Here is a 24,467-nt window from a genome sequence, read left to right as displayed (position 1 = left end):
GATTCATTTATTTATGAAATGGTCCATGAGGTGCTATGTTTTTTTTAAAAGTTGCATGAGAAATGAGGAAAAAATTTTTTCAAAAAGAATGCATAATTGGATGTTGAAAGTGTTTAACATTAAAAGGATTTAGGTTCTTTGTAGCACTGGTGCATTAAATATTGGTTACCATGTGTTCTGTAACAGATGGGCTTCATATTCACTGACCGAGTGCCAAATATGGCCTTCAACTGCTTGCTTGCTCTTCAGAAATCACAACATTCATAGGCTTGAATCTTCTGGTCGATGTGCAGGGGTAGGCCCCACGTCCCGACTTCACCGCGCATCCATCAGATCTTCAGTTTGGCGGGCGCACACCGGAGGTGGCTGTGAGCCCGCCGAACTGTCAAAGGCCTATTAAGGTCATTTAAATAGCAATTAAAACAATTAACAGGGCTGCCCGTCCAACCTTAACATTGGTGGGCAGGCGAAGAGCCCAGGCGGCCTTCGCATTTTCATGGAACCTCATCCACGGGTGGGATGAGGTTTCATGAAGGTTTTTAAACTTTAATAAAAATTTTAACTAAAATACATAGACATGTCCCAGCTCATGTGACATTGTCACATGAGGCGACATGTCCGAATAATTTAAAAAAATCTTTTATTCACTTTTTGATAATGAAATTAAACTCCCTGAGGCAGCTCTGTGCCTCAGGGAGATTTCTGCACTCTTTCATGTGCGAAAGAGCACAGGCCCCGACTCAGCCTCCTCCCCCCACCCACAAAGGGAGTGCACAGCGTTTCCGGATGCACGTCATGCTGGGCGGGCCTTAATTGGCCCACCCACGTAAAATAGCGGCACACGGCGGCAATCGGCTGCACTCCCGCCCACACCTGCTCAGCCACCCCTGACAGAGAGCAAATTCACCCCATAATTTCAGAATTCAACAGTACTAATAATTTGATTGTAATTTGAAAAAAAAGAGGGAAGAAAGACATGCTTGCTGTTTAATTTTATGTGTCACAGACAATGCAGACCATAAGCATGATTACATGAAAGAAAATTGTTGCCAGTGTAAAGGAAATTGGCTGGTGTCTACCTCAAGTATAACACTGCAGACTTGCAGTATTATTTTACAAATTGTAAATTCTGATAAAAAGCAGTGATCCATGGTGACTGATTACACAAAATATTGGTGCTGTTGTAGCTGCCTCTGGGTCCAGGCCGCAAGGACCTGTCATTGGATCATCGAGGAAATACAATGAGACTGCAGACAAAAAGAATGATACAGTTACAGTTCTCGCATCCCCCGCACTGAAAGTGACAGCAGAATGGGAGTTAATCTATTTTTAATTTGTTTTGACAAAATGGGAACAATTGTGACAGATTTTACCAATAGAATCTCATTAACAATATTGCTCGTGATTCTACAGCTAACAGTTCCCACCGCAAGCAGTACTAACTTTAAACAGTGAGGTACTACCCTGTCCTACAGGTACCTAGCAACTTGGTGACATTTCATCTGCTTTCTCATCCTAAGTTATTAGCAAAACAGACACTCGCTGTGGAGTGCCCAAGATTGGGCAACTGGTAACCAGGACTTCACATTTGACCATTGACACTGAGTAAAAGCTGCTAATTCAGTCGCATCTATTGTCTGACATGCACGCTGTAAACAGAGGATTGTGGCCCGCATAACAAATCGTGTGCCTGAAATATTACATCACTGCTGAACAGAAACTGGCTTCAGAAAAATACAGATGAGAGAGGCCACTTGTTTCATCCATGCTGGAAAAAATATATATAATCTTGACCTCACACCACTTAATTGTATCTTGATTGAATCTAATCTTTACCCCCTCTGTTTGCCATATTAACATGTTCCTGCCAGTTCCATACACAGAGAACATAGGAAGTTTACAGCATAGAAGTTTACACTCAGTCCATTGTGTATTGCTGCTGCTTTTCTAGAGCAACCAGAGCCAATTTCTCTGCTCTATACACCTCCTATAGCCAATGTCTTCAGTGCTTCAAATAGCCTTCCAGCTTTCTCTTTTTAAAAAAAAATCAGTGATTTCTGTTTGAACACCCTGTGGCAAAGCATTCAATGTTCCACATTCCTCTTCATAAAGAAGCTGTCTGCACCATTTAAAACCTCCTGTCCTATAATGTTCCATCTCCGTCACCTCCTTTCAAGTATAAAGAAACCTGTTTGCTGTGTTAGTTTCAGTAGGCAAAGGCACCAGCTCTTCACAATTACTGTATGTTCCTGAAACTGGCACCTTTTCACTTGACAGTTTATTCATAGGCCCACATAATCATTGGTCCATGATACCATCAGTTCACGAAGCATAAGGCTGTTAATACTGTCGAGTTCAGCCAAGGAATAAAAGCATGCATGTTTTCAATCAGTGGCACTCTCTCCTTTTTTTAAGTGCTTTTTGACATTTGACAAAGTTTTATATCTCATCTCCATGAGGTTGAACACATCTGCCCACAAGCCATCAAAGCTGATTTTGAGTCCTTACTAATAACAATCACATCTGCTCATAGACATTTGATACCACACTCCATGAGCAACAAACTCAATTCAAGTGAACACCAGCACCTCCAGGAGATATCAGTTGCTTCTAACCAAGCAATTTTTGACTGGAGCAGCACAAGCTGAATTAGATCTATCCTAACAATATTATGAACACATTAAATTTTATTTTAGGCCCTAAGTATGCCACATCTGTGATCTTGTAAGATGATTACTTTTATCTGTTATAGAAAAATATTTTGCATTTTGTAAGCTCCTGAAAAAAAATCCTGCTAACAAAATATCAAATTGGTTCATTGTTTGCTTGATTTCAGTTCTTTGTAACAGTCTGAGATGTTGCATTGTTTAAAAAATAACTTAAAGAAATTAAGTTAGAGAATTAGCGTTTGGGCTCAAAATAAGCTAGTTGGGCATTAAGCTTTTGTGTTGGATTACTATGCCCAAATATGGAATGGCTGGTTAGAGTCTGTATGCCCAGGGATATTCTTGATTGGTAGGATTGGAAAATGCATAAGGATTTCTAAAGGTAAAATGCTAAAATTAAAGGGACTTGGTACAGTTAAATAATCGGATGGTATAATTTGTTTGTCTTGCTTCAGAAGTTCTCAGTTGTAGGCATTCTCCTTGTAATAAAAATGGGCAGGATTAAATGTAGTCTCTATAGCACTTTACTGAGTCGTTTGTCCCTTTCGTGCTAGGGTGTATTCTGTGGAGGGCAAAGAAGAGGAAGATGGGCAAACAAAAACTCTTTTGTGTTCATTTCTATGGTGGCCTATTTGTTTTAGTAAGAGAAACATTCTGTAAAGTTTTGCAGTGCTTTCTCTCTCCATTCTCACCAATGTCAATATTGATTTGAATGCTGCGGTTTGGCCAGAATAAATATCATATCCTAAACCTAGCCCTTGAATCAATACTGTCTTGTTATAATAAGCATATTACAATTGTTGAGACTGAAACAGTATAAAAAAAGATGAGCAAATATCTATTGATCGTGTGGAGTGGGGGAGGCGTGTGGTGGCAGGGAATGTGGCGAAATTTCTGCCTTTGCTAATTTTAGTTTTGGTGTGAATTCAAAACTGAATTTTCAACACGCCTGCCAAATTAAACAAAAATCACAGAATTCTTATGGTGTAGAAGAAGGCCATTCGGCCCATCATGTCTGCATTGGCTCTCTGAATGAGCATTATGACTCAGTACCATTCTCCTGCCTTCTCACTTTAAATCTGTGCTTTCTCATTCTTGATCCTTTTACAAGTGGGAACAGTTTCTCCCTCTCTACTCTGTCCAGTCCCCTCATGATTTTGAACACTTCTCCAGTCACCCTTCTCCTCTCCAAGGAGAACAGTCCCAACTTCTCCAATCTATCTTCATAACTGAAGTTCCTCATCCCTGGAACCATTTTTGTAAACTCTTCTGCACTCTCTCCAATGCATTCACATCCTTCCTAAAGTGTGGCACCCAGAGCTGTACACAATACTCCAGCTGAGGTCTAACTACTGTCCTGTACAAGTTCAGCATAACTTACTTGCTGTTGTACTCAATGCCCCTATTAACAAAGTCTAGGATACTATATGCTTTATTAACTGCTCTCTCCATCTGTCCTGCCAACTTATGCACATATACACCCAGGTCCCTCTGCTCCTGCAACACCCTTTCAAGTTGTATCCCTTATTTTATATTGTCTCTTCATGTTCTTCCAACCAAACTGAGCCACCTAGTTAATGCCAAAATCTCACCCCCTGATTGAGAATGGAGTTGTTGCATTGGGAGCATCATAGATTGAGATCAGTTACTGTAGATGGGCAATGGTTCCTGCTCTGTTGGACCAGTTTTTGGCAAGAGGCAGAGATATATACTTAAATGAGATATGAGAATTAAAATGGCCTGGGAAGTTTCCTTGATGAAAGGCCAAATTGCGTGGATATTGGCGTGAGTCACAATTCCCTACAAGGAGGACTGGTGGATATCTTCTAGTCTGGCTTTTGCCTTTCAATGTGTCTGACTTTGGTGGCCTTCCTGAGGGTTATAGGCCCAGCAAAACTCTCAGGGGTGTAGGAACGCACACACACCACATCACACCACACCAAGGTGCAGTTCCTGGGAAAGGATTGGAAGAGAGTGGCAGGAGAAGCATAAAAGACTAGAATCAGAGTAACTGAGAGTTCGGGAGAGGGATAGCGGGGTGGGGGCAATATAAGGCTGGAGGAGATGAAGAATTAGTGTAGCATAAGATTTTAAATTTAATTCATTGGAGGAGATGTTGAAAAGAATATCCAAGCAGGGAGGCTTCTTTGAGTTTCTACGTATGATTCATGTTTTTGTTAATGCCAAGGTAACAAACATCACCCACAATGTGGCTATGGATGACAAGGGCCTCATTCATGACTGAACGAACATTTTAGAGAAAAATACAAAGGGGATGGTAATTGTTGATCTGCCATTGAGGTTAGTGTGAGTGGGATGAGGAGGAGGTTGGTGAGGTTAACTCCTCAGAAGTTGCTGGCCGACATAGTGCAGAAGTGTGGAGGATAGGGCATGTGTCAGGAGGGAGCATTGGACCCAGAGGACAAGCCCATGGAAAGAAACTGAACAAAGCAATTGGCTTTCTCATCTGGGATTTGGTCCTGGAATGATGGTCGGAGAGAAAGTAGGCTGAGGAGTAATCAAGTGACAGTAGGGACTGGGTTGGCCTAATGCTGGAGAAGGGTAAGATGAAAGGATAAAAATTGGCCTGGCTTGATTGGGGGTGGGGAGAGAGAGCAAACTTGAGAAGACAGCTTTTGTCCATAAAATTGTCGCACATCAAGAATAAATACCTGCAAGAGAATGGGAAAGAAATCTAGGAAAAATGTAGCACTTGATTCTTAACACAGAATGTATCATGGACTAAAATAAAAGCAAAATACTGCAGATGCTGGAAATCTGAAATGCAAACAGAAAGTGCTGGAACTACTCAGCAGGTCTGGAAGCATCTGTGGAAAGAGAAACAGACTTAAGCATTTCACGTCAAATATGATTCTTTGGAATTTGGGAACAAGTGCCATGGTTTCTTCCTTAAAGAATGCAAGCCACAATTATTAGAATAATGCTTTAATCTGTAATTACAAACACCGTAGGAAACATTAATTTCAACTTACTTTAATAAGACTATGATAGAACAGAAATGTTTTAATATCAATTTTCTTTGAATATGGCTTCAGTGACAAATAATAATGAACAACAGAATACTGTTGTGTCCACGGTATTTAAATGACAGAACTAAAATCTACCAAAATTCTGAAAGCACTAAGTAAGTCCTCCTCCGAGCTTGGAAAGCAATGTGATATCATCTACCGGCTGCCTGCCCTTTGGTAGCCAACAGCTAGAAAAGAAGGGATTGATTGATCTGTGCTCATACCAAACATATGATCTTGCACGAGTCTGATTGAATTAACAGAACAATGCTTGTTCCAAGGTGATGAATGTGCTCTTGTGGACCATGTCTGGGGTCAGACAAAGTCCTGGTGACAATGTGCCTGTTCATACAGCAGGACAATGAGTTAAGACCTATCGCTTTGAACTCACACATTGTGTTGATACGCTGGCTGTAGGAAAGAGTGAGTGTACCAGTCTGGATGCCTTCTACTACAGCACCACAGGGAATCATTATCAATGTGAGTCACCACATGAGGAAGCTGTTGCTAACCTAATGGCATAGCCAAGCTTTTCAGAGCCCCTTAGGCATTTTAATGTAACAATCTCTGTTCGTTAAATAAAAGAAAAATAAAGCTTGGACTGCTTTGGTAGATTGCATTGTAACATCATTTCAATGTTAAATTGCTTATTGGAAGATAATTTAACAATTGCCAAATGTTTGTTAGCACTTGCAGAATGCGCCAGAATCTAATTATGCTGAATTATACTCAAATATTTAAGGTCAACCCGAAGAAGAAAAGAATAGAATTGCAAACTTAATGAATGCAGCTCAACAACAAGTTATTTATTTAAAGTTATTTATAAGTATCAGTCAGTATATTGATAAAGTTATTGGGATGAGGAATAGAGTATTTGATATATGGTGTTTCTCGCATTGGTCTTTTAGAGATCGTCCACGGGCAGAATTTTGCCCTTGATGGGCAGGCGGGCCCCACTGGCTTGGCGACAGGCGGGCAGCCGATTGCTGCTGCCGAAACGGGCCCTGCAGCCATTTTAAGTGGGCGGACCAATTAAGGCCCGCCCAACAGGAAGCGCTATGCATGTGTGAAAGAGCGCTCATCTCCCTGAGACTAAGTGCTGCCTCAGGGAAAGCACTGACAATGTTTCAAGCTTCAAAAATAGAATAATAAAAAAATGATTAACATGTCCCCCTCATGTGACAATGTCACACAAGATGGGACATGTTAATAAATGTCACATAAAGTTTATTAAACTTGTTTAAAACAGACATGAAACCTCATCCCGCCGGTGGATGAGGTTTCATGTTTTTTCAGAAGCCCGCTGGGGCTCCTGGCCTGCCCGTCATCCTTAAGGTTGGATGGGCAGGGCCTTTAATTGCCTTAATGATCCTGTCGATGGCCTCAATTGGCCAATGACAGGTCGGCCGGCGGACAGCTGATCGCGCTGTCCGCCCGCCTTCTTGAATATTGAAATGGGGCGGGATGACGTTGGGGGTTCCTCCCAACGTCATCCCACGTTATTTTCGCGTCGGCGAGCGGGCCCCACCCCCAGCTCACCGACGGAAAAATTCTGCCCCATATATTTGATTTATATATTCAGTTGGCTTAAAGTAAGCTTTGTATAGCGTAACTAATAACATTTAAGAATAATTCTAATCCAAGCAGACAACTACAATGCACCAAATCAAAATCATATTCATTACTGTAGCAAGTTTCCAATCCAGCCTTCATTACACAATGTTATGTTCCAAGTATAAAATTTTACGAAGTGATCTAGTTTTGAATGCTCAACATACAGCAGAGGTAAATGAATTGCTGTTCCATTTAACCTAGAGGTCATATAAACTAAGTGGAAGCTTGATTGCATGCATAAAATATAAAATTTTATAAAGTACAATAAAATATGACAATGCTAAACCCGTGGAGGGTGAGACTGGGGAATTAATGGGGAGACAAGAAATGGCAGAGACATTAAGCAAGAAGTTTGTATTAGACTTCACAGTAGAAGACACAAAAAGCACCCCAAGAAGAGTGAAACAGCAGGGGGCAAAAGGGAGGGAGGAACTTAAAATAGTCATGATCACCAGAGAAAAAGTACTAGCAAAACTAATGGGACTAAAGGCTGGCGAGACCCCTGGACCTGATGGCCTGCATCCTAGAGTCTTAAAGGCAGTGGCCGCAGCGATGGTTGATACATTGGTTGTAATCTTCCAAAATTCACAAGATTCTGGAAAGCTCCCAGCTGATTGGAAAATTGCATATGTTACATCAAGAAAGGAGTGGGACAGAAAGCAGGAGGCTTTCTAACTAGGCCAGTTAGTCTCACATCTATCATTGGGAAAATGCATTGGTGAGACTGCACCTAGAGTATTATGTACAGTTTTGGTGGTCTTATAAGAAGGGATATACTTGCATTGGAAGCAGTTCAGAGAAGGTTCACTAGGCTGATTCCTGGAATGAAGGGGTTGTCTTATGATGAAAGGTTGAGCAGGTTGGGCCTACACTCATTGGAGTTGAAAAGAATGAGGGGTAATCTTATTGAAACATAAGATTCTGAGGGCGTTTGACATGGTGGATGCTGGAGAGGATATTTCCTTTCATGGGGGAATCTAGAACTAGCGGACACAGTTTAAAAATAAGAGATCTTCCATTCAAGATGGAAATGAGCAGGAATTTCTTCTCTTAGAGGATCGTCAGTCTTTGGAATTCTCTTTAGTAGAGAGGAGTGGAGGCCAGATCATTGAATATATTCAAGACTGAGTTGGACAGATTTTTTGATTGACAAGTGAGTCAAGGGTTATGGGGGACAGGCAGGAGAGTGGAAGTAAGGCCACAATCAATCAGACATGATTTTATTGAATGATGGATAGGCTCGATGGGCCAAGTGGCCTATTCCTGCTCCTATTTCTTATGATCTAATGGTAGCTGAGTTACTTAAAAATAATTGGAAACAAAGGTTTGTTGTTTTAATTTTCAGTTTATAGAAATCCTGATCCAAGCTCAGGTTGTTTTGGGAAACTCGTGTGATGGACCATCTGTCCTAAAGGAGCTCTTTCAGTTTATCTGCATGGCCTTGTGTGTAAATCATCAACAAGTAGCACCTAATAGAAAATATATAATTGGCAAAGTGAGGGAGCCTTTTCCTTCTGGCATACAGAATACTTCTTAACAATTTCTGTCCTCATTTCATTCATGCTCATTTTCAATACTGCTGGGGTTTCTGAATTTCTGGGATATAGGTTTATGCCACTAACACCATTTGGCAAAAAATGAAAGATGTTGGGCTGCATTTTACGTGCCCCCGCTGGGCGTGTTTCTAGCAGGGAGGCACATAAAATAGAGCGGGTGCTCATCCCGTCATCTTCCTGCTCACCCCCATTATGCAGGGGGTGGGTAGGCACCGAAATCGGCAGCCCGCCCTCCATGTTTAAATAAATAATCAAGGGTCAATTGGGCTTGTTAATAAGCCAATTGACTCCAATAATATAGTGCCCATGCCATAAAACAGTTGGTGTGGGCAGTTGGGTGGAAGTGGGCAGGCCGCTTTTTAATAAAAAAAACTTCTTCAAAGAGCAAGAAGGAAGGAGGGTACTATCTTCAGGGGGTGCCCATTGTGGATTGGGGTGCAGCACGCCTAAGATAGTGCCTCCCTTTCTTCCTGCTCTAACACACCATCTCCTATCCCCCCTAAACTGCCCAAACCCTCCCTGCCCAAGACCCAGGACTTATCCAGCTCTGGGATCCATGGGTTGCCTTGTTCCTGGTTGTAGACCTGGCAGCGTCCGCTAATGTGCTCTTGGCACTGCTGGGACTGATGGAGCTGTCAGCCAATTGCATTGGCCAGCAGCTCCTGAGCTTCCCAGTGAAGGGCAGAAGTCCCACACCACCCCTACTTAGCCTGCCTGCAACGCGTTATGGCTGCGGGGTGTGCTGGCATGGAGCAGATCGGCTTGACGCCGACCTTGCTTCCAGTGTTGCAGGGGGAGGAGCCAACTGCCCACACCCCCCCACCCCCTACCCCCTTAATACTCTGCCTGCTGTGTATCATTCTTTGAAACTCCAAGAATTATCCTGCGAAATAAGCAGTGGTTTAAAAATGAATGTACAAAGCGGAATAGAAAATCTGAAGGAAATAAAAATAGTCAGAGAAATAAAGCAAAGAATTGGTTTAAAAATAATAGGGGTAATTTTATGAGGCTCTGTTAATTGCATATAACCCTGCTGGACAAGAATTTGCATTCCGAATGAAACTTTTATTAAGCGTGAGCACTAAACAAGAATTTGAGTTTGCAGCTCAGGGGATGTGGCTGAAAGGGCAATTTGAGCAAGCTTGCAGTCTCAACGCAGAGCTTGCCTAGTGGGAGCACATGCCCAAGTCTTATGACCACAGCCAATGTTAGTTGCTGCGTAAACCAAATCCCAAAGGGAAACTTGGCTTACGGGCCCATACCCTTTTTTTTTATATTCAGAAAATGAGAAGACGATGTACTGATCTCAGCATCAAGAAGTGCAGTAACACTTTTGGGATTTTAAAAATTAAAAGTAAAAGTTTTATTAACAAGGGTAAAAGAAAACTTAAGCACACAAGATTGCAGTTACACAATTAATCTTAGTTTTACAAAACATTCCCCCAAAAGACTCTCTGCTTTGTCAGACCCACAAGTAAAACCCTTCCAGGCAACACTCCCTTATAGATGTTTAACTATAAAAATCCAGTAATATTACCCAAGGCAAACTGCAGTAGCTTTAATAAAGGCATATCACATGACCTGTAATTCTCTTCCACTTCGCTGTGGAAATCAAACCTCAGAATAAAATTGCTTTTTGCAGCCTAAGACTCTTCTGTCTTGACTGGATGGCTGATTCAAACCTGCTTCTTTTCCCAGCCCAGAGCTACTAGCTCCAGCAGCTCCCAGCTCAGCTTAACCTCAACAACTATAGTTCACAGCTACAGTAACTCTATATCTTTTTCCCCTTTCATCTCAGGTTCCATTGTTCTCACACCTCTTGAAACTCACATTCTTCCAAATATAAAATCTTTCATGTCTCTATTTTGTCTTTGCTTTCAGGTCAATAAAATATAATATTCCCATTTTTCTATCTACCTATGGAACTCCTGAAAGATGCAAACATCATGTTTCTTGCCACTTCTGACTTCCTTTGATATTCAAACAAACTCTCAACTTATCTAAAAATGCAAATGTCAGATCTAACCTATTCACTTACACCTCAAACCTAAGACCTCTATGCTTTTCGTGTTCTAAACCCCCCCAAACAACCTGTCTCCTATTAATCTCTGCCCAGTTTAATTAAATCATAGACACACGCACACGGCGTGCGTGCATGCACACACACACACAGTCTTCTTTACAGAATAACACCATATTCACCAAAAATATTTATAAAAACATCAATTTTTCACACCAAAATAGAAACAATACAACATAGAATACATTATACAAATATATGCCGCCGACATGGAGCCTTATTTTCTTTATTCATTCATGGGATGTGGGCTTCACTGGCTGGGCCAGCACTTATTGCCCATCCCTAGTTGCCATTGAGAAGGTGGTGGTGAGCTGCCTTCTTGAACCGCTGCAGTCTATTTGGTGTAGGTACACCCACAGTGCTGTTAGGGAGGGAGTTCCAGGATTTTCACCCAGCAACAGTAAAGGAACTTAGATATATTTCCAAGTTAGGATGGTGAGTGGCTTGGAGGGGAACTTATGTCAGATGTACATACTGAAAATGAGGGCATGGAGATTAGCATGTTGTACTGGAGCTTCCAAGGACCACTGACCTTTGAACTCAAATTCTTGTTTAGTGCTCACGCTTAATAAAAGTTTCATTCGGAATGCAAATTCATAAAATCTACTCTTACAGACCAAATTCTCCAACCTGTGTTCACTGTGAGAGAACCTCTGTATTAATAAAATTACTCCTAGGCCAGAATTTTATGCTCCTCCCCATTGGCGAGTTCTGAGACAGGGAAGGGGGGAGTATGAAATTGCATGGATGGGATTCCCTCTGGGATCCCACCCCTCCTGACCTGGTCACAATTTTACACTGGGGTGGGCAGGGCCTGGGATGGGAAGCCCGCCTTTGCCCCAGTTAATGGATTCTTAAGGGCCTTTTCCCGCCCACCCTCAATTTTTAGGCTGGCAGCTGAATGATAGATTAGAGGGGGAAACCTGAAATTGAACAGTTCGATCTCAGTTGGGAAGGTGGGATGGGGGTGGGGGGCGGTGCCTCCATCAGAAGCCCCCTTCTGACTGGGGGCACCCTCCCCTTAGGGCCCAGAGATCTCCAGACCTCCATCCCCAACCAACCTATCACCTGAGACCCCAATCACCCCCTTGACCTCTGCCACTTACTTCTCTTGGTCCCAGGAACTTAGTTCCAGGCAGCTAGTTGCAGTGCCTCTTCCGGCCAATGCACCACTGTTCCTGGAATGGCTGGAGAGCTGCTGGCCAATCTGATTGGCAGGCAGCTTTCCAAGGCGGGACTTCCTCCAAGTGATGGGCAAAAGTCCCGCTTTCTGCCAGTCAACACTCATTAGTGCATCAAATGGCATTGGGGCTGCTAGAGTTGGTGGGAATGTGTTCCCAGATGACTCCTCGAATAGTGAGGGCTGAGCCCCTGCCATCCTGAAAATTCTGGCACGAATGTTTTACGTTTACTGTGACTAAAGTCTCAGCTGGTGTCAACAAGACAGCGACAGTTGGTGACATGTTTTTATTGGTGCTAAATAGTGCTTTCTTTCCTCATATATTATTGATGCTTCATGCAGGGAAGCAAATTCTTTTAAGTTCACTTGTTCTTTTTGTGGCTCATGTACTATATAAACCTAAATTTACATTTCATCCGAGTTGAGAAACTTCAGACCACATCAAAAATAAAGTTATCCAGTGAGGTTTGTGACACCACAACCACCTGCCTGTTTGGAAATCTAGGAGAGGAATGTTGAGTATTCAGATAAAGACTATTTGATGCACAGTCAATCGCCTCTAAAGTTTGCAAGTGGGTGGTGGCGGCAGTCTGGTTGGTGGTGTTTTCATTATACAGCCTGGTAATTTTCTGAGCACAATGTAACCTGGAGGCAGGCCTCTGGAGATTGGATTGCGCTGACAGCTCAGTTTGTATCGATGAGGAATGCAGAGCACCAGTCATGCCGTGCTGTCAGCAGCACTCTGCCTGCATTGATTCCCCAAGGTCTGAGTTGCCTTCGTGCCTTCCTATGAGGGTTGACTCTCAGAAACAACCTGCAGTGAAGTTATTCTGCATCATTCCTACCAGTTCTCCTTAAATTGGTGCAGCAGTGTTATGACTCATTCTGTTTAATGGGTTTGTGTTTCAATGCAATCGCGTTGTACAGTTTTTAATATCTGATTTTCTATCCTTCCATAGTGTGAATATAGGAGCATTCAGAAGCACATAACATGCTGATTTTTGTATTATTTTCATAGAGTGCCAGATATTTTGAAGTTTATAGTCAAGATTTTCTAGTGGAGCTAGTTCCTTGGGGTCATTTGAGTTGGGTGGCATTAGAAAATCAGACTGAGAATTCCACTAGTTCTCTGAGACTCCACCAATTCCACCACCTCCGCCATCCACCCCACCGCCCGCCCCCACCAGAGGTGAGGTGAGAGTGACTGCCCTTGATATAAAGGCTGTATTTGACCGTGTGTGGCATCAAGGAGCCCTAGCAAAACTGGAGTCAATTGGGAATCGGGGGGAAACTCTCCGCTGGTTGGAGTCATAGCTAGCGCAAAGGAAGATGGTTGTGGTTGCTGGAGACCAATCATCTCAGTTCCAGGACATCATTGCAGGAGTTCCTCAGGGTAGTGTCCTAGGCCCAACCATTTTCAGCTGCTTCATCAATGACCTTTCTTCCATCATAAGGTCAGAAGTGGGGGTGTTCGCTGATGATTGCCTAGAGGTGATGGGTGGGTGAGGTGGCAGATGGATGACACATGTAGGGTGGAAAATGGGTGAAGTTGGGGTCAGGTGGAAGGTATTGAGGTGGTTGGGGGGGGTGCTAGTCAGGTGTTCAATATGAGTTATTGAGGGTCAGTTGTGTTAGTTATCTGGGAGTTAGGCCAGGTTTTAACTTGTTTAACATTTCCTGGGCAATTATCCAGGTAAGTATGTCGAAACTGTCCAAAGTCTCCGATTCTAACTTAGGGTTGGAGACATTTGCAGAGGGTCCCAGGGAGCAGGGGAACTACTCGGGAGTCGAAACTTCTCAGACAATTTCCACATAGGTCAGAGCATTAGGGCCTCCACAGGATCCCAATGTGCATACGTACAGACTCCAACAATCTGAAGACCAGAAGATTTGGGCCCATGTTTCAGAATCTTCAAACCAAGCAACTGAAAAGTCTGCACAGATAGTGTCCTGTTAGCCTGATATAGGGTGTGTGCTCTCTTACTGTAAGGAAACATCACACTTGCCTAAACCAGAGAGCTCAGTTGTAGCTTGGCAAGAGGTAATGATTTAGTTTGATTTAATAAAAATGTGTAGTTTTTCGGGCTTTGGTTTTCAGGATTAGCAGGAGCCAAGTGGAAAGATTCCTTTTCCTCAGTGTCTGGCCTATTCCATAGTTCCCAATAATTTGCTCGATTGACTGGTCAATCAACAACAGTGCCTGAGCCTAAACCAGAACTCAAAAAGGTCAGAAAAATGTCTATCATTTAAAAATCAAAGGAAGAGAGAGATCTATGGGAGAGAGCTAAAAGTACATGATGACTTGGATGGTTTAATTAAACAGATAATTCCATAATTGTGTGATCTTTTGGCCTCCTTCTGAGCTTTAAGTTTCCATTAATCCAGGTGCAGAGCTTCACACGTCAGGAATGCATACTGAGAGTTCTGGGCATATGACCCTATTTATCTGTGATTTTAATGGGTAAAAATCATGAGTGGCGATGGTTAAGAGTGCTGTGCAAATAAAGTCATAAAAACCCAGTAAAATTTTGGGTTTTATATATAGCGGTATAGAGTACAAATGTAATCATGAATTTATATAAAACATTGGGTTAGGACAGTTTAGAATACTGTGTGCAGTTTTGGACCACCAAGACATTACAGCCAGAGAGAGCATTCACCACAGTTATGCAGAGATGGGGAAACTAGAGTTATGAGGAGAGACTTGTGATGCTGGGATTGTTGGAGCAGAGAGGTGATTTTATAAAGGTTATGATGGATTTTGAGTGAACAGTTAGACTCCTTACTTGAATTTGGAGACTCTCGCATAAAAGAAGGGAAATGTTTCTCAGCTTATTTTATGCTTTTGAAGTAATATATATTCCTAACATCTTTGAATGCCAAATCATTACTATTGCTATTCTGGAGCTTTGCCGAAATTCAGTTGATGTACTTTGAGGGAAAATATTCATTAAATCAGAAACACCAATGATGTTACCACTTGGGAATGGACATTTTCTTTGTCAACTTGCCATTATCACTGTACGGTGAAATAATCCAAAAGAACACTTATTTATTTTAATAATTCCTAAGTTTATACTAATTAAGTTTTGGAAGGTTAACAAATAATTGGTCTAAATTTGGCATACAGGGATCCTAATATCCTGATAGTTTTATTTTATTCATTCATGGGATATAGGCATCACTGGCTAGGCCAGCATTTATTACCCATGCCTAATTGCCTTTGAGAAGATGGTGGTGAGCCACCTTCTTGAACTGTTGCAGTCCATGTGCTGTAGTTGTTGTTAGGGAGGGAATCCCACGATTTTAGCCCAGCGACAGTTGAAAAACGGCGATATATTCCCAAGTCAGAATGGTCTGTGGCTTGGAGGAGAACTTGCAGATGGTGGCGTTCCCATGCATCGGCTGCCCTTGTCCTCCAGGTGGTAGAGGCCACGGGTTTGGAAAGTGCTACCAGAGGAGCCTTGGTGAGTCGCTGCAGCGCACCATGTAGATGGTACACACTGCTGCCACCGTGCATCAGTGGAGGGAGTGAATATTTAAGGTGGTGGATGAGGTGCCAATCAAGTGGGCTGCTTTGTCTTGGATGGTACTGAGCTTCTTGGGTTTTGTGGGAGCTGCACTCATCCAGGCAAGTGCAGAGCATTCCATCACATTCCTTATTTGTGCCTTGTAGATGGTGGACAGGCTTTGGGGTGTCAGGAGGTGAATTACTCATCGCAAGATTCCTAGCCTCTGACCTGCTCTTGTAGTCACAGTATTTATGTGGCTGGTCCAGTTCAGTTTCTGGTCAATGGTAACCCCCAGGATATTGAATGCCAATTTAAAAACTGTTTGCAATTTCTAAAATTGATGTAAAACATTCTACAACAAATATCCAAAGATATATTTGTCTTTGGTATTATTCTTCCTGACTTCGGACTTTGAAGCTGTGTTCATATTCAAGTATAAATGGTCATCTACAATGAAAACAAACTGCCGGAAACACTCAGCAGGTCAGGCAGTATCTGTGGAGAGATAAACAGAGTTAACGGTTCAGGTCCAATACTTTTCATCAACCTGCTGAGTGTTTTCAACTTTTCCAGTCTTTATTACAGATTTCCAACATCCGCAGTATTTTGCTTTTGTATAAATGGTGGACAGTGTGTTTGTCTTAGGAGCAAGTCCTATTTGGGGGATTCACTATTCAGTTCACACTGAATTCTTATGATTTTTATTTAAACACGCTTCTTTTCTTTGTGATAGGTCAGAAAATCCTTCACCACAGAAGTGATGTTTTGGAAACCGTTGTCCTGATCAACCCTTCAGATGAGGCAGTGAGCACTGAGGTAAGAGAACTGCAGGAAGTAGACAGCTAGCAAAAAGCGCAAGGCAATGAGATAGCGAAGTTATCAAAGTACAACACTGATTATTCTGTGTTATAACTTGCTCCCTGTGATTTTTATAGGTTAAAAACTGTACTTAATGTTGTGCAGAGCTTGTCATGGTGGTAAAGGGGGGTAAAAGGATAGAGTTAATGTTGTTGGGTTCAAAGCTCTTTATGGAAGTTGTACCATAAGCCCAAGCCTAGACTAGTAGTCATGAGTTCAAGTCGGACCATAGCAGTTTGAGAATTTGAATTCAGTTTTTTTTAATCCAGAAATATAATGCTGCTATCAGTAAAAGTGGCAGTGAAGCTGTTGGATTGTTATAAGAACACATCTATTTCTCTAATGCCCTTTAGAGATGGAGCAGTTAATAGAACTTTGCTTTTGGTGAGTTCCTCAATTCCTTCCTTGAAAAATCAGGAAAATCTTCCTCAATATTAACAGTGCTTGTTAGTCCTTCACCACTCCTTTGATTAAAGAACATTGAAACCATCAAACAACTACAATGCCATTGACTCTCTGACAATGCAGCTAACTGAACATGAGGGTGCCTCATAATAGAGGTCAGAGAGGTGAAAGTTAAATTTCTTTTTTAGAGGGGCCAAGCAGACAGGTCCCTCCGATTAGATGGGAAAGCACCTCCAGTACTAGCAATGGCTTTTGCTGCCGCCAGCCCCCTCCTTGGGGGATGGTGCCTCTGGCTCTGATGCCACCACTGCTCCCCCATCACCCCTACCCCAAGCTGTTGCAAGGAGTCTGTCTCCATTACCTGCCAGGCTCACGTGGTAGGGGGGCCATTCTGCCACAGTCAAAATGCCAGCGAGCACACTCAATTGCCTCCATGTGGGGCCTTAAACATACAAAAATACAGATTAGCTGCCCACTGCCTTACAGCAGGGAGCCAATCCAACTGACAGCCCACCCCTGGGAAACTTGTGCACTGGCAGGAAATTGATTCCACTTACTCATCTTCATTGTCTTCATATGCACAAGAAAAATCAACCCCAAATAGCTGCACTCATCTTTTTAGACATTTGCAAAAGAATTATTTCAGCCCCCCGCCTCCGCTTCTGCCACTCTGAGTTGATCTCATTGAAACATATAAGATTTTGAGAGGACTTGACAGGGTAGACACTGAGAGACTGTTTGCCCTAACCTGATAATCTAGAACTAGAGGGCGAGGTCTCAGAATAAGGGATCTATCATTTAGGACTGAGATCAGGAGAAATTTCTTCACTCTGACGAATATGAATTCTTGGAATTCTCTGCTCCAGAGGGCTGCGAATGCTTAGTTGTTAAGTATAGTCACTGCTAAGATCAGCAGATTTTTGGGCGCTGAAGAAATCAAGGAATATGGAGAGTGAGAGGGAAAGTGGAGTTGAGGTTGAAGATCGACCATGATCGTATTGAATGGCGGAGCAGGCTCAAAGGATTGTTATGGCCTATTCCTGCTCCTGTTTCTCATGTAATCATCTCATCAGGCACTGTATGCCAACAGTGGGATGTAATGCAACTGGAAAGAATTCCACTCCCTCAATGCCCAGCTGGTGTGACCATGTGCAGTGAATCATGCAGGTCAAAAGACCAGTGTCCTGGCAGCAGTCATTATGTCTTCATCCTGTGGCAGTCTGCTGCGTCATCTCCATTTAAGCCACAATGACAAAACATAGGAAGTAATTTTACGCCAGTAGGATTTTACGGTCCCACCGAAGTCAGTGGAGTTTAGAATGGCTCGCCGCATTTTACAGTCCCATCGCCGTTGCAACGGGGCCATAAATTGGGGCCTGAGAGTGGCACTGAATGATAAGGGCTGTCCACTCATGACATAGCTTATGATGCTGGTACGCAATCTATGCGTACAATGAAAGCCATACTGCCACAGGAAATGCAATAGAGCAGATCACTGGTGTGCGAAAACAACATTTCCTCTGCCTGGACCTCTGTGGAGTGGAGAAGCCCTGTAATACTTTGGCAGAGCAGATATCAAGATAATGCACAACTACGCCATCATTAGGGCACAGTCCCTGCCATTAGCCATATGGCAAGTAGGAGGGAGAGGAGGAGGAGGAAGCAGAAGGGAGAAGGCAATTTTAACAGCCTTTTTCTGGCGAGGCTGTCCATGAGCAACTCATCCAACTACAATACCGGAAATAACAACCCCAAGTTCCCATTCACAACAGGCTATTTTAGTGCAGTGTTGTGTAGTGAAAAAGGGTTCATTGATAACCTTGTAATAAAGGGGCCTCTAGGGAAGAGGAACCATAATATTTTAGAATTTTATATTGAGTTTGAAAGTGGTTTAGCTAAGCCCAAATCACGGGTCTTAAATCTGAATAAAGAAGTCTGAACAAACTAAGGTATGATGAGCGAGTTGGCTAAGGTTGGGAGGTGGAAAACTACTTTAAAAAATATGATGGTACATAAGCAATGGCAAAAATTTTAAGAGATTAACTCAATTTTGCGCAAATATTCATTCCCTGCAGCAACTGTGGTTAACAAGAAGTTAAAGCCATTATTAGATTAAAAAGAGGGACTTATAATGTTGCCAATAAGAACAGAAAGCCTGAACATAGCTTGCTCTGCTGTCAATAAAATCATAGCTGATCTGGTTGTGGCCTCAACTTCATTTTCCTGCCTGTTCCCATAACCCTTGTTGATCAAAAATCTATCTAACTCAGCTGTGAATAAATTCAATGACCCAGCCTCCACTGCTTTCCAAATGCTAATGACCCCCTAAGGTGAAAAATTCCTCCTCATCTCCTCCTTAAAAAGGAGACCTTTTATAGCAAAACTGTGTCCCCTAGTTTCTCCCACAAGTGGAAACATCCTCCCTGTATCCACCCTATCAAGCCCCCTCAGGATCTTATATGTTTTAATAAGATTACCCTTCATTCTTCTAAACTCCAATGGGTATAGGCCCGACCTGTTCAATCTTCCTTCATAATAGATGCCCTGCAACCCAGGAATAAGTTGAGTGAACCATCTGTGAACTGTTTCTAATGCAACCATATCCTTTTTCAAATAAGGAGACCAAAACTGTACACCGTGTTCCAGATGTGGTCTCACCAAGGCCCTGCACAGCTGCAGTAAGATTTCCCTACTTGTATATCCCATTCCCCTTGCAATATGCCAACATTCAATTTGCCTTCCTAATCATTTGCTGTACCTGCATACGAACCTTTTGTGATTCATGTACCAGGACACCGAGATCCCTCTGCACTTCAGAGTTCTGCAATCTTTCTCTCCTAAATAGTACATTGCTATTCTATTTTTTCTGCCAAAGTGGATAAGTTCACATTTTCCCATAATATACTCCATCTGCCAAATTTTTGCCTATTCACATAACCTATCCAGATCCCTTTGTAAACTCTTGACAACTTACTTTTCTACCTATCTTGGTGTCATCAGCAAATTTAGTTACCATTATTTGGTCCCTTCATCCAAGTGGTTGATATAAATTGTAATTAGTTGAGGCCCCAGCACTGATCCCTATGGCACCCTACTAGTTACAGCTTGCCAATCTGAAAATGACCCATTTATCTCTACTCTCTGCTTCCCGTGAGCTAACCAGTCGTTTATCTATGCTAATGCGTTACCCCATACACCATATGCTCTTATCATATCTTGAAGTGGCACCTTTTAGCAAAATGAAGAACAGGAGGATTTTAGAATTCAGCACAAGATGACCAAGAAAATAACAGAGGATATGAGAGTAACCTTGCAAGTTACATAAAAAACCGATTGTAAAAGTTTGTATGAAAAGACATTAGTGAAAGTAAACATGGACCCAGTAGAGGCAGACACAGGATAAAGTATGATGGAGAATAAGGAGATGATGGGAATATTAAATTAACCTTTCGTACCTGTCTTCATGGTAGAAGGCATAAAAAAGTTCCAGAAATAATGGGAAACCAAGTTCCAAAGAGAATGAGGAACTTAAATAAATTAGTAGTTGTAAAGAAATAGTACTGGAGAAATTGATAGCTTTAAAAGTCAACAAATCCCTTGGATCTGATGGTCTGCACCCTAGAGTTTTAAGAGGTCGTATAGAGATAGTGGATGCATTGGTTTTGATCTTCCAGAATTCCCTAGGGCCTGAATTTTTCAGATGGTGTGGTCTTGTTTCCCGCTATCTGAAGAGTTGGCGAGGAAACACATCCCCGCTGATTCAGACTGCCCCGTAGCCAATTTATGCTCCAATAAGTGTTAATTGGCTGCAGGCAGGACTTCCACCCCTCAGATTGGCGGCAGCTCTCCAGTCCTTGCAGCGATAGTGCTGCAGTGGACAGAAGAGGAAGTTCAAGAAGACATCAGAGACTAAGTCTGAGAACCAGAGGCCCAGGTAAGTTCAAGGGATCCTATTGCAGGAAGGGTAGGGAAGGCCTGGGGTGTTGGGGTGGGGTGGGGGGGCGGGGGGCAATCAGCATCTTGAGGGAGAGGCTGGGGGTGGGGACGGAGGTCAGGAAGCCACCGGACTTTAAAGTTGGGGTTTGGGACCACCCGAGTTCAGAAGTGTGGCCGAGGCAGGCGGGAACCCAGAGGGAATCCCGTCCCTTCAATTTCATGCTTCACCACCAACACCCCCCAACCCCGCCTAAAACCTGCCAGTGGGGGAGCGTAAAATTCTGGTCTAGATTCTGGAGGGAAAGTACTAGAATCTATTATTAGGTACCTGGTGACAGAATATTTAAAAATCATAATATGGTTAGCCAGATCTATGAAAGTAAAATCATGATTGATAAATCTGCCAGAGTTTTCTGAGGATATAACCAGTAGGATGGGTGGGGAGGTGTCGGTGAATGTAGTGTATTTGGATTTTTGAAAGCATTCAACAAGGTGCCCTACAAGAGGTTATAACAGAAAATTAGGACTCACGGGATGGAAGGGAATATATTAACATGTATTGAGGATTTGCTAATGGATAGATAGCAATGATTTAAATGAGGGAACTGAGTGTAATGTATCCAAGTTTGTTGATGATACAAAGTTTGGTGGAAAAGTAAGCTGCGAGGAGGTTCCAAAGAGACTCCAGAAAGATATTGGCAAGTCGTTTACAAGAATGTTTCCAGGGATGAGACGCTTTAGTTATGAGGCAAGATTGGAGAAGTTGGGACTGTTTTCCTTGGAGAGGAGAAGGCTAAGAGCAGATTTGATAGAAGTTTTCAAAATCATGAGCGGCCTGGACAGAGTAGATAGGGAGAAACTGTTCCTGCTCGTAAACGGATCGAGAACCAGAGGGCACAGTTTTAAAGTGTTCTGCAAAAGAAGCAAATGCGAGGTGAGAAAAAACTTTTTCACACAGCGAGTAGTTAGCGTTTGGAATGCACTGCCCGGAAGTGTGGTGGAGGCAGGTTCGATTGAGGCATCCAAGAGGGCATTGGATGATTATTTAAATAGAAACAATGTGCAGGGTTACGCGGAAAAGGCAGGAGATTGGCACTAAGTTAAAATGCTCAAAGAGCCGGTGCAGACGTGATGGGCCGAATGGCCTCCTTCTCCACTGGAACCATTCTGTGATTCTGTTGGGCGAATGATAAACAACAAGGCAGCTGGAATATAATGTGGCAAAGTGTGAACTTATTCACTTGGTAGGAAAAATAAAAAAGAATATTTTGTGAATAGCAATAGACTGGGAACTAATGGTATTCAGAGGGATCAGGGTGCCCTTGCACACACATCACAAAGTTAACATGCAGGCACAACAAACAATTAGGAAAGCAAATGATATGACATAGCCTTTAAAATCCTGGAACTCCCTCCATAACAGCATTGTGGATGTACCCACACCACATAGACTGCAACGGTTCAAGAAGGCAGCTCACCACCACCTTCTCAAGGGCAACTAGGGATGGTCAATAAATGCTGGCCCAGCCAGCAAAGCCCACATCCTGTGAATGAATAAAAAATAAATAAACATTACAATGGGGTTGGACTGTAAAAGTAAAGAAATCTTCAGACAATTGTATAGGGCTTTGTTGAGATTACACGTGGAGAACCATCTATGGTTATAAAAACAAAAAACTGCGGATGCTGGAAATCCAAAACAAAAACAGAATTACCTGGAAAAACTCATCAGGTCTGGCAGCATCGGCGGAGAAGAATAAAGTTGACGTTTCGAGTCCTCATGAGTCCTCATCTATGGTGTTGGTCTCTTTATCCTCTTCTCTAGGGGCAGGGCATCCTGCCCTGCCACCTGAAGAGTCGGTGGGCATCACACCCCGCCAATCACGGCTGCCTCTTAGCCATTTTGGAGACGGGACACACGCCCTCACTCGGGAGAAAGACCTGCCTTAGAGAGCTGATGGCAATTCTGTAGCCCTAGCAGCACCACTGAGAGTGGCCACTGCAGGGACAACAAGCAGTTCCACTAGTTGAAGTGCCAGAACCCTCAGGACCAGGTAAGTCCAGGGCTTCGTGGTGAGGAGGGGAGAGGAGGCCCAGTGGAGTGGAGTGGGGGGAATGGTTGTAATTCCAAGGTCAGGTGGGGAGGGAGCACCTGACAGTAGTGGAAGGGGACAGGTCTTGGGGGGGTGCCTGATCTAGAAAAGAAATCAGCGATGGAGGCGTTCTCCCCCCCCACCAACTCTCCTGGCCTTGTGTTTCCCCTTCAAGAATTGAAATTGAGGCCAACAAAGGAACTTAATGTTGAAGAGTCATACGGACTCGAAACGTTAACTGTGTTCCTCTCCGCAGATGCTGTCAGACCTGCTGAGTTTTTCCAGGTATTTTTGTTTTTGTAAAGGAATTTAATGTCCTCACTTCCTTGCTGTCTTTTCACTTGAGCTGGTGAGGTAGTGGGCTGGCCTCCTTCATTCTGCCTTCTCCCTCTGCATGTATTATTTAGGCGGGAGTGGAATATGGCTCTTAACTGGCCATTAATTGGCCAGTTAAGGACCTCAGTAGGCCTAAGGGTGGGCGGGCTGGCTGACGTCTTACCCGCCCACTATATTTTGGTGGACAACCCAGGGGTGGGCAGGAAGGTGGTGGGCTAGCCATTCATTCTATATCCCTGCAAATATGGTGGATGGGGGGTCTGTAAAATTCCCCCATAAAATTCTTAATCGACTTGACAGGATAGATACTGGGAGGATGTTTCACCCAGCAGGGCGTCTAGAATTAAGGGTCACAGTCTCAGAATAAGAGTTTGGCCATTTGGGACTGAGGTGAATCTTTGAAATTTTTTACTCCAGAGAGCTGTGGATGCTCAGTCATTCAATATATTCAAGATAGAGATTGATAGATTTTTGGATACTAAGGAATCAAGGAATATGGGGACACCATGAAGGAGATGATGTAAGTGATCAGCCCTGTGCTAACTGAATGTTGGAGTAGGATCGAAGAGCCATATGGTCTACTCCTCCTGTTTGCTATGTTCTTATGTTCTAACATCCCACACCTTACTTTCCCTCTGTCACTGACTAATACGGTGTCCACTTGGCCACAATACAACAATAAAAGCCAACAAAAAATAAACATTCCAAACTAAATTTATAAATTAAATCCTGCCTTATTACTTTCAAATGTCAACTAGTCATCATTGTGCATTCCCTTAGTGCCTTTTCTCCATATGACAGTGCTAGTCCAGTGGCTGTTGCTGACTTTCAATGCATATGTCCTTGCAGGACGACCTTGAGTAGCGCATAGGAGGCTTGGCTTCAGTTTGTACAATCTTGGCATAGATGAGAGTAGTCTGCTCTCCTGGCAACAGCAAGGGTACTGATAGACTCTGAAGTGGCAGTATTGGCAGGACGAATGCTGTCATTATGAGAGTGACAGCAGATGTGTGCTCCCCGGAGCCACTACCACTCCCCCGGGGTTGTGCCTCAACAATTCTAGTAATCTGCTGGAGGACAGATTGCTGGGCTATTGTGATGCTCTGCAAGCCCCTTTGAACAGTGGTATCTGCAGCTATGATGGCAGCAGTATGAGCTTGCAGGGCTGAAGTCTGAGCTTCCACTGTAGCACTAGGATGTGT

The 24,467-nt window shown here is 43.0% G+C and overlaps 1 protein-coding gene across 1 annotated transcript in view; it reads left to right on the top strand.

Moving 5' to 3' along the window:
* The window catches only part of map1b (microtubule-associated protein 1B), a 119,916-nt gene that overhangs the window by 71,749 nt on the left and 23,700 nt on the right, over positions 1–24,467 (top strand). Inside the window, exon 3 of the mRNA XM_078564211.1 lies at positions 16,371–16,453. Within this exon, the coding sequence (XP_078420337.1) occupies positions 16,371–16,453 (83 nt within the window). The remainder of the gene's footprint in view (positions 1–16,370; positions 16,454–24,467) is intronic.

Source organism: Cetorhinus maximus, chromosome 2 (assembly GCF_964194155.1).
Source record: "Cetorhinus maximus chromosome 2, sCetMax3.hap1.1, whole genome shotgun sequence".
NCBI lineage: Eukaryota > Metazoa > Chordata > Chondrichthyes > Lamniformes > Cetorhinidae > Cetorhinus > Cetorhinus maximus.
This window is presented reverse-complemented; position numbering and strand designations above follow the sequence as displayed.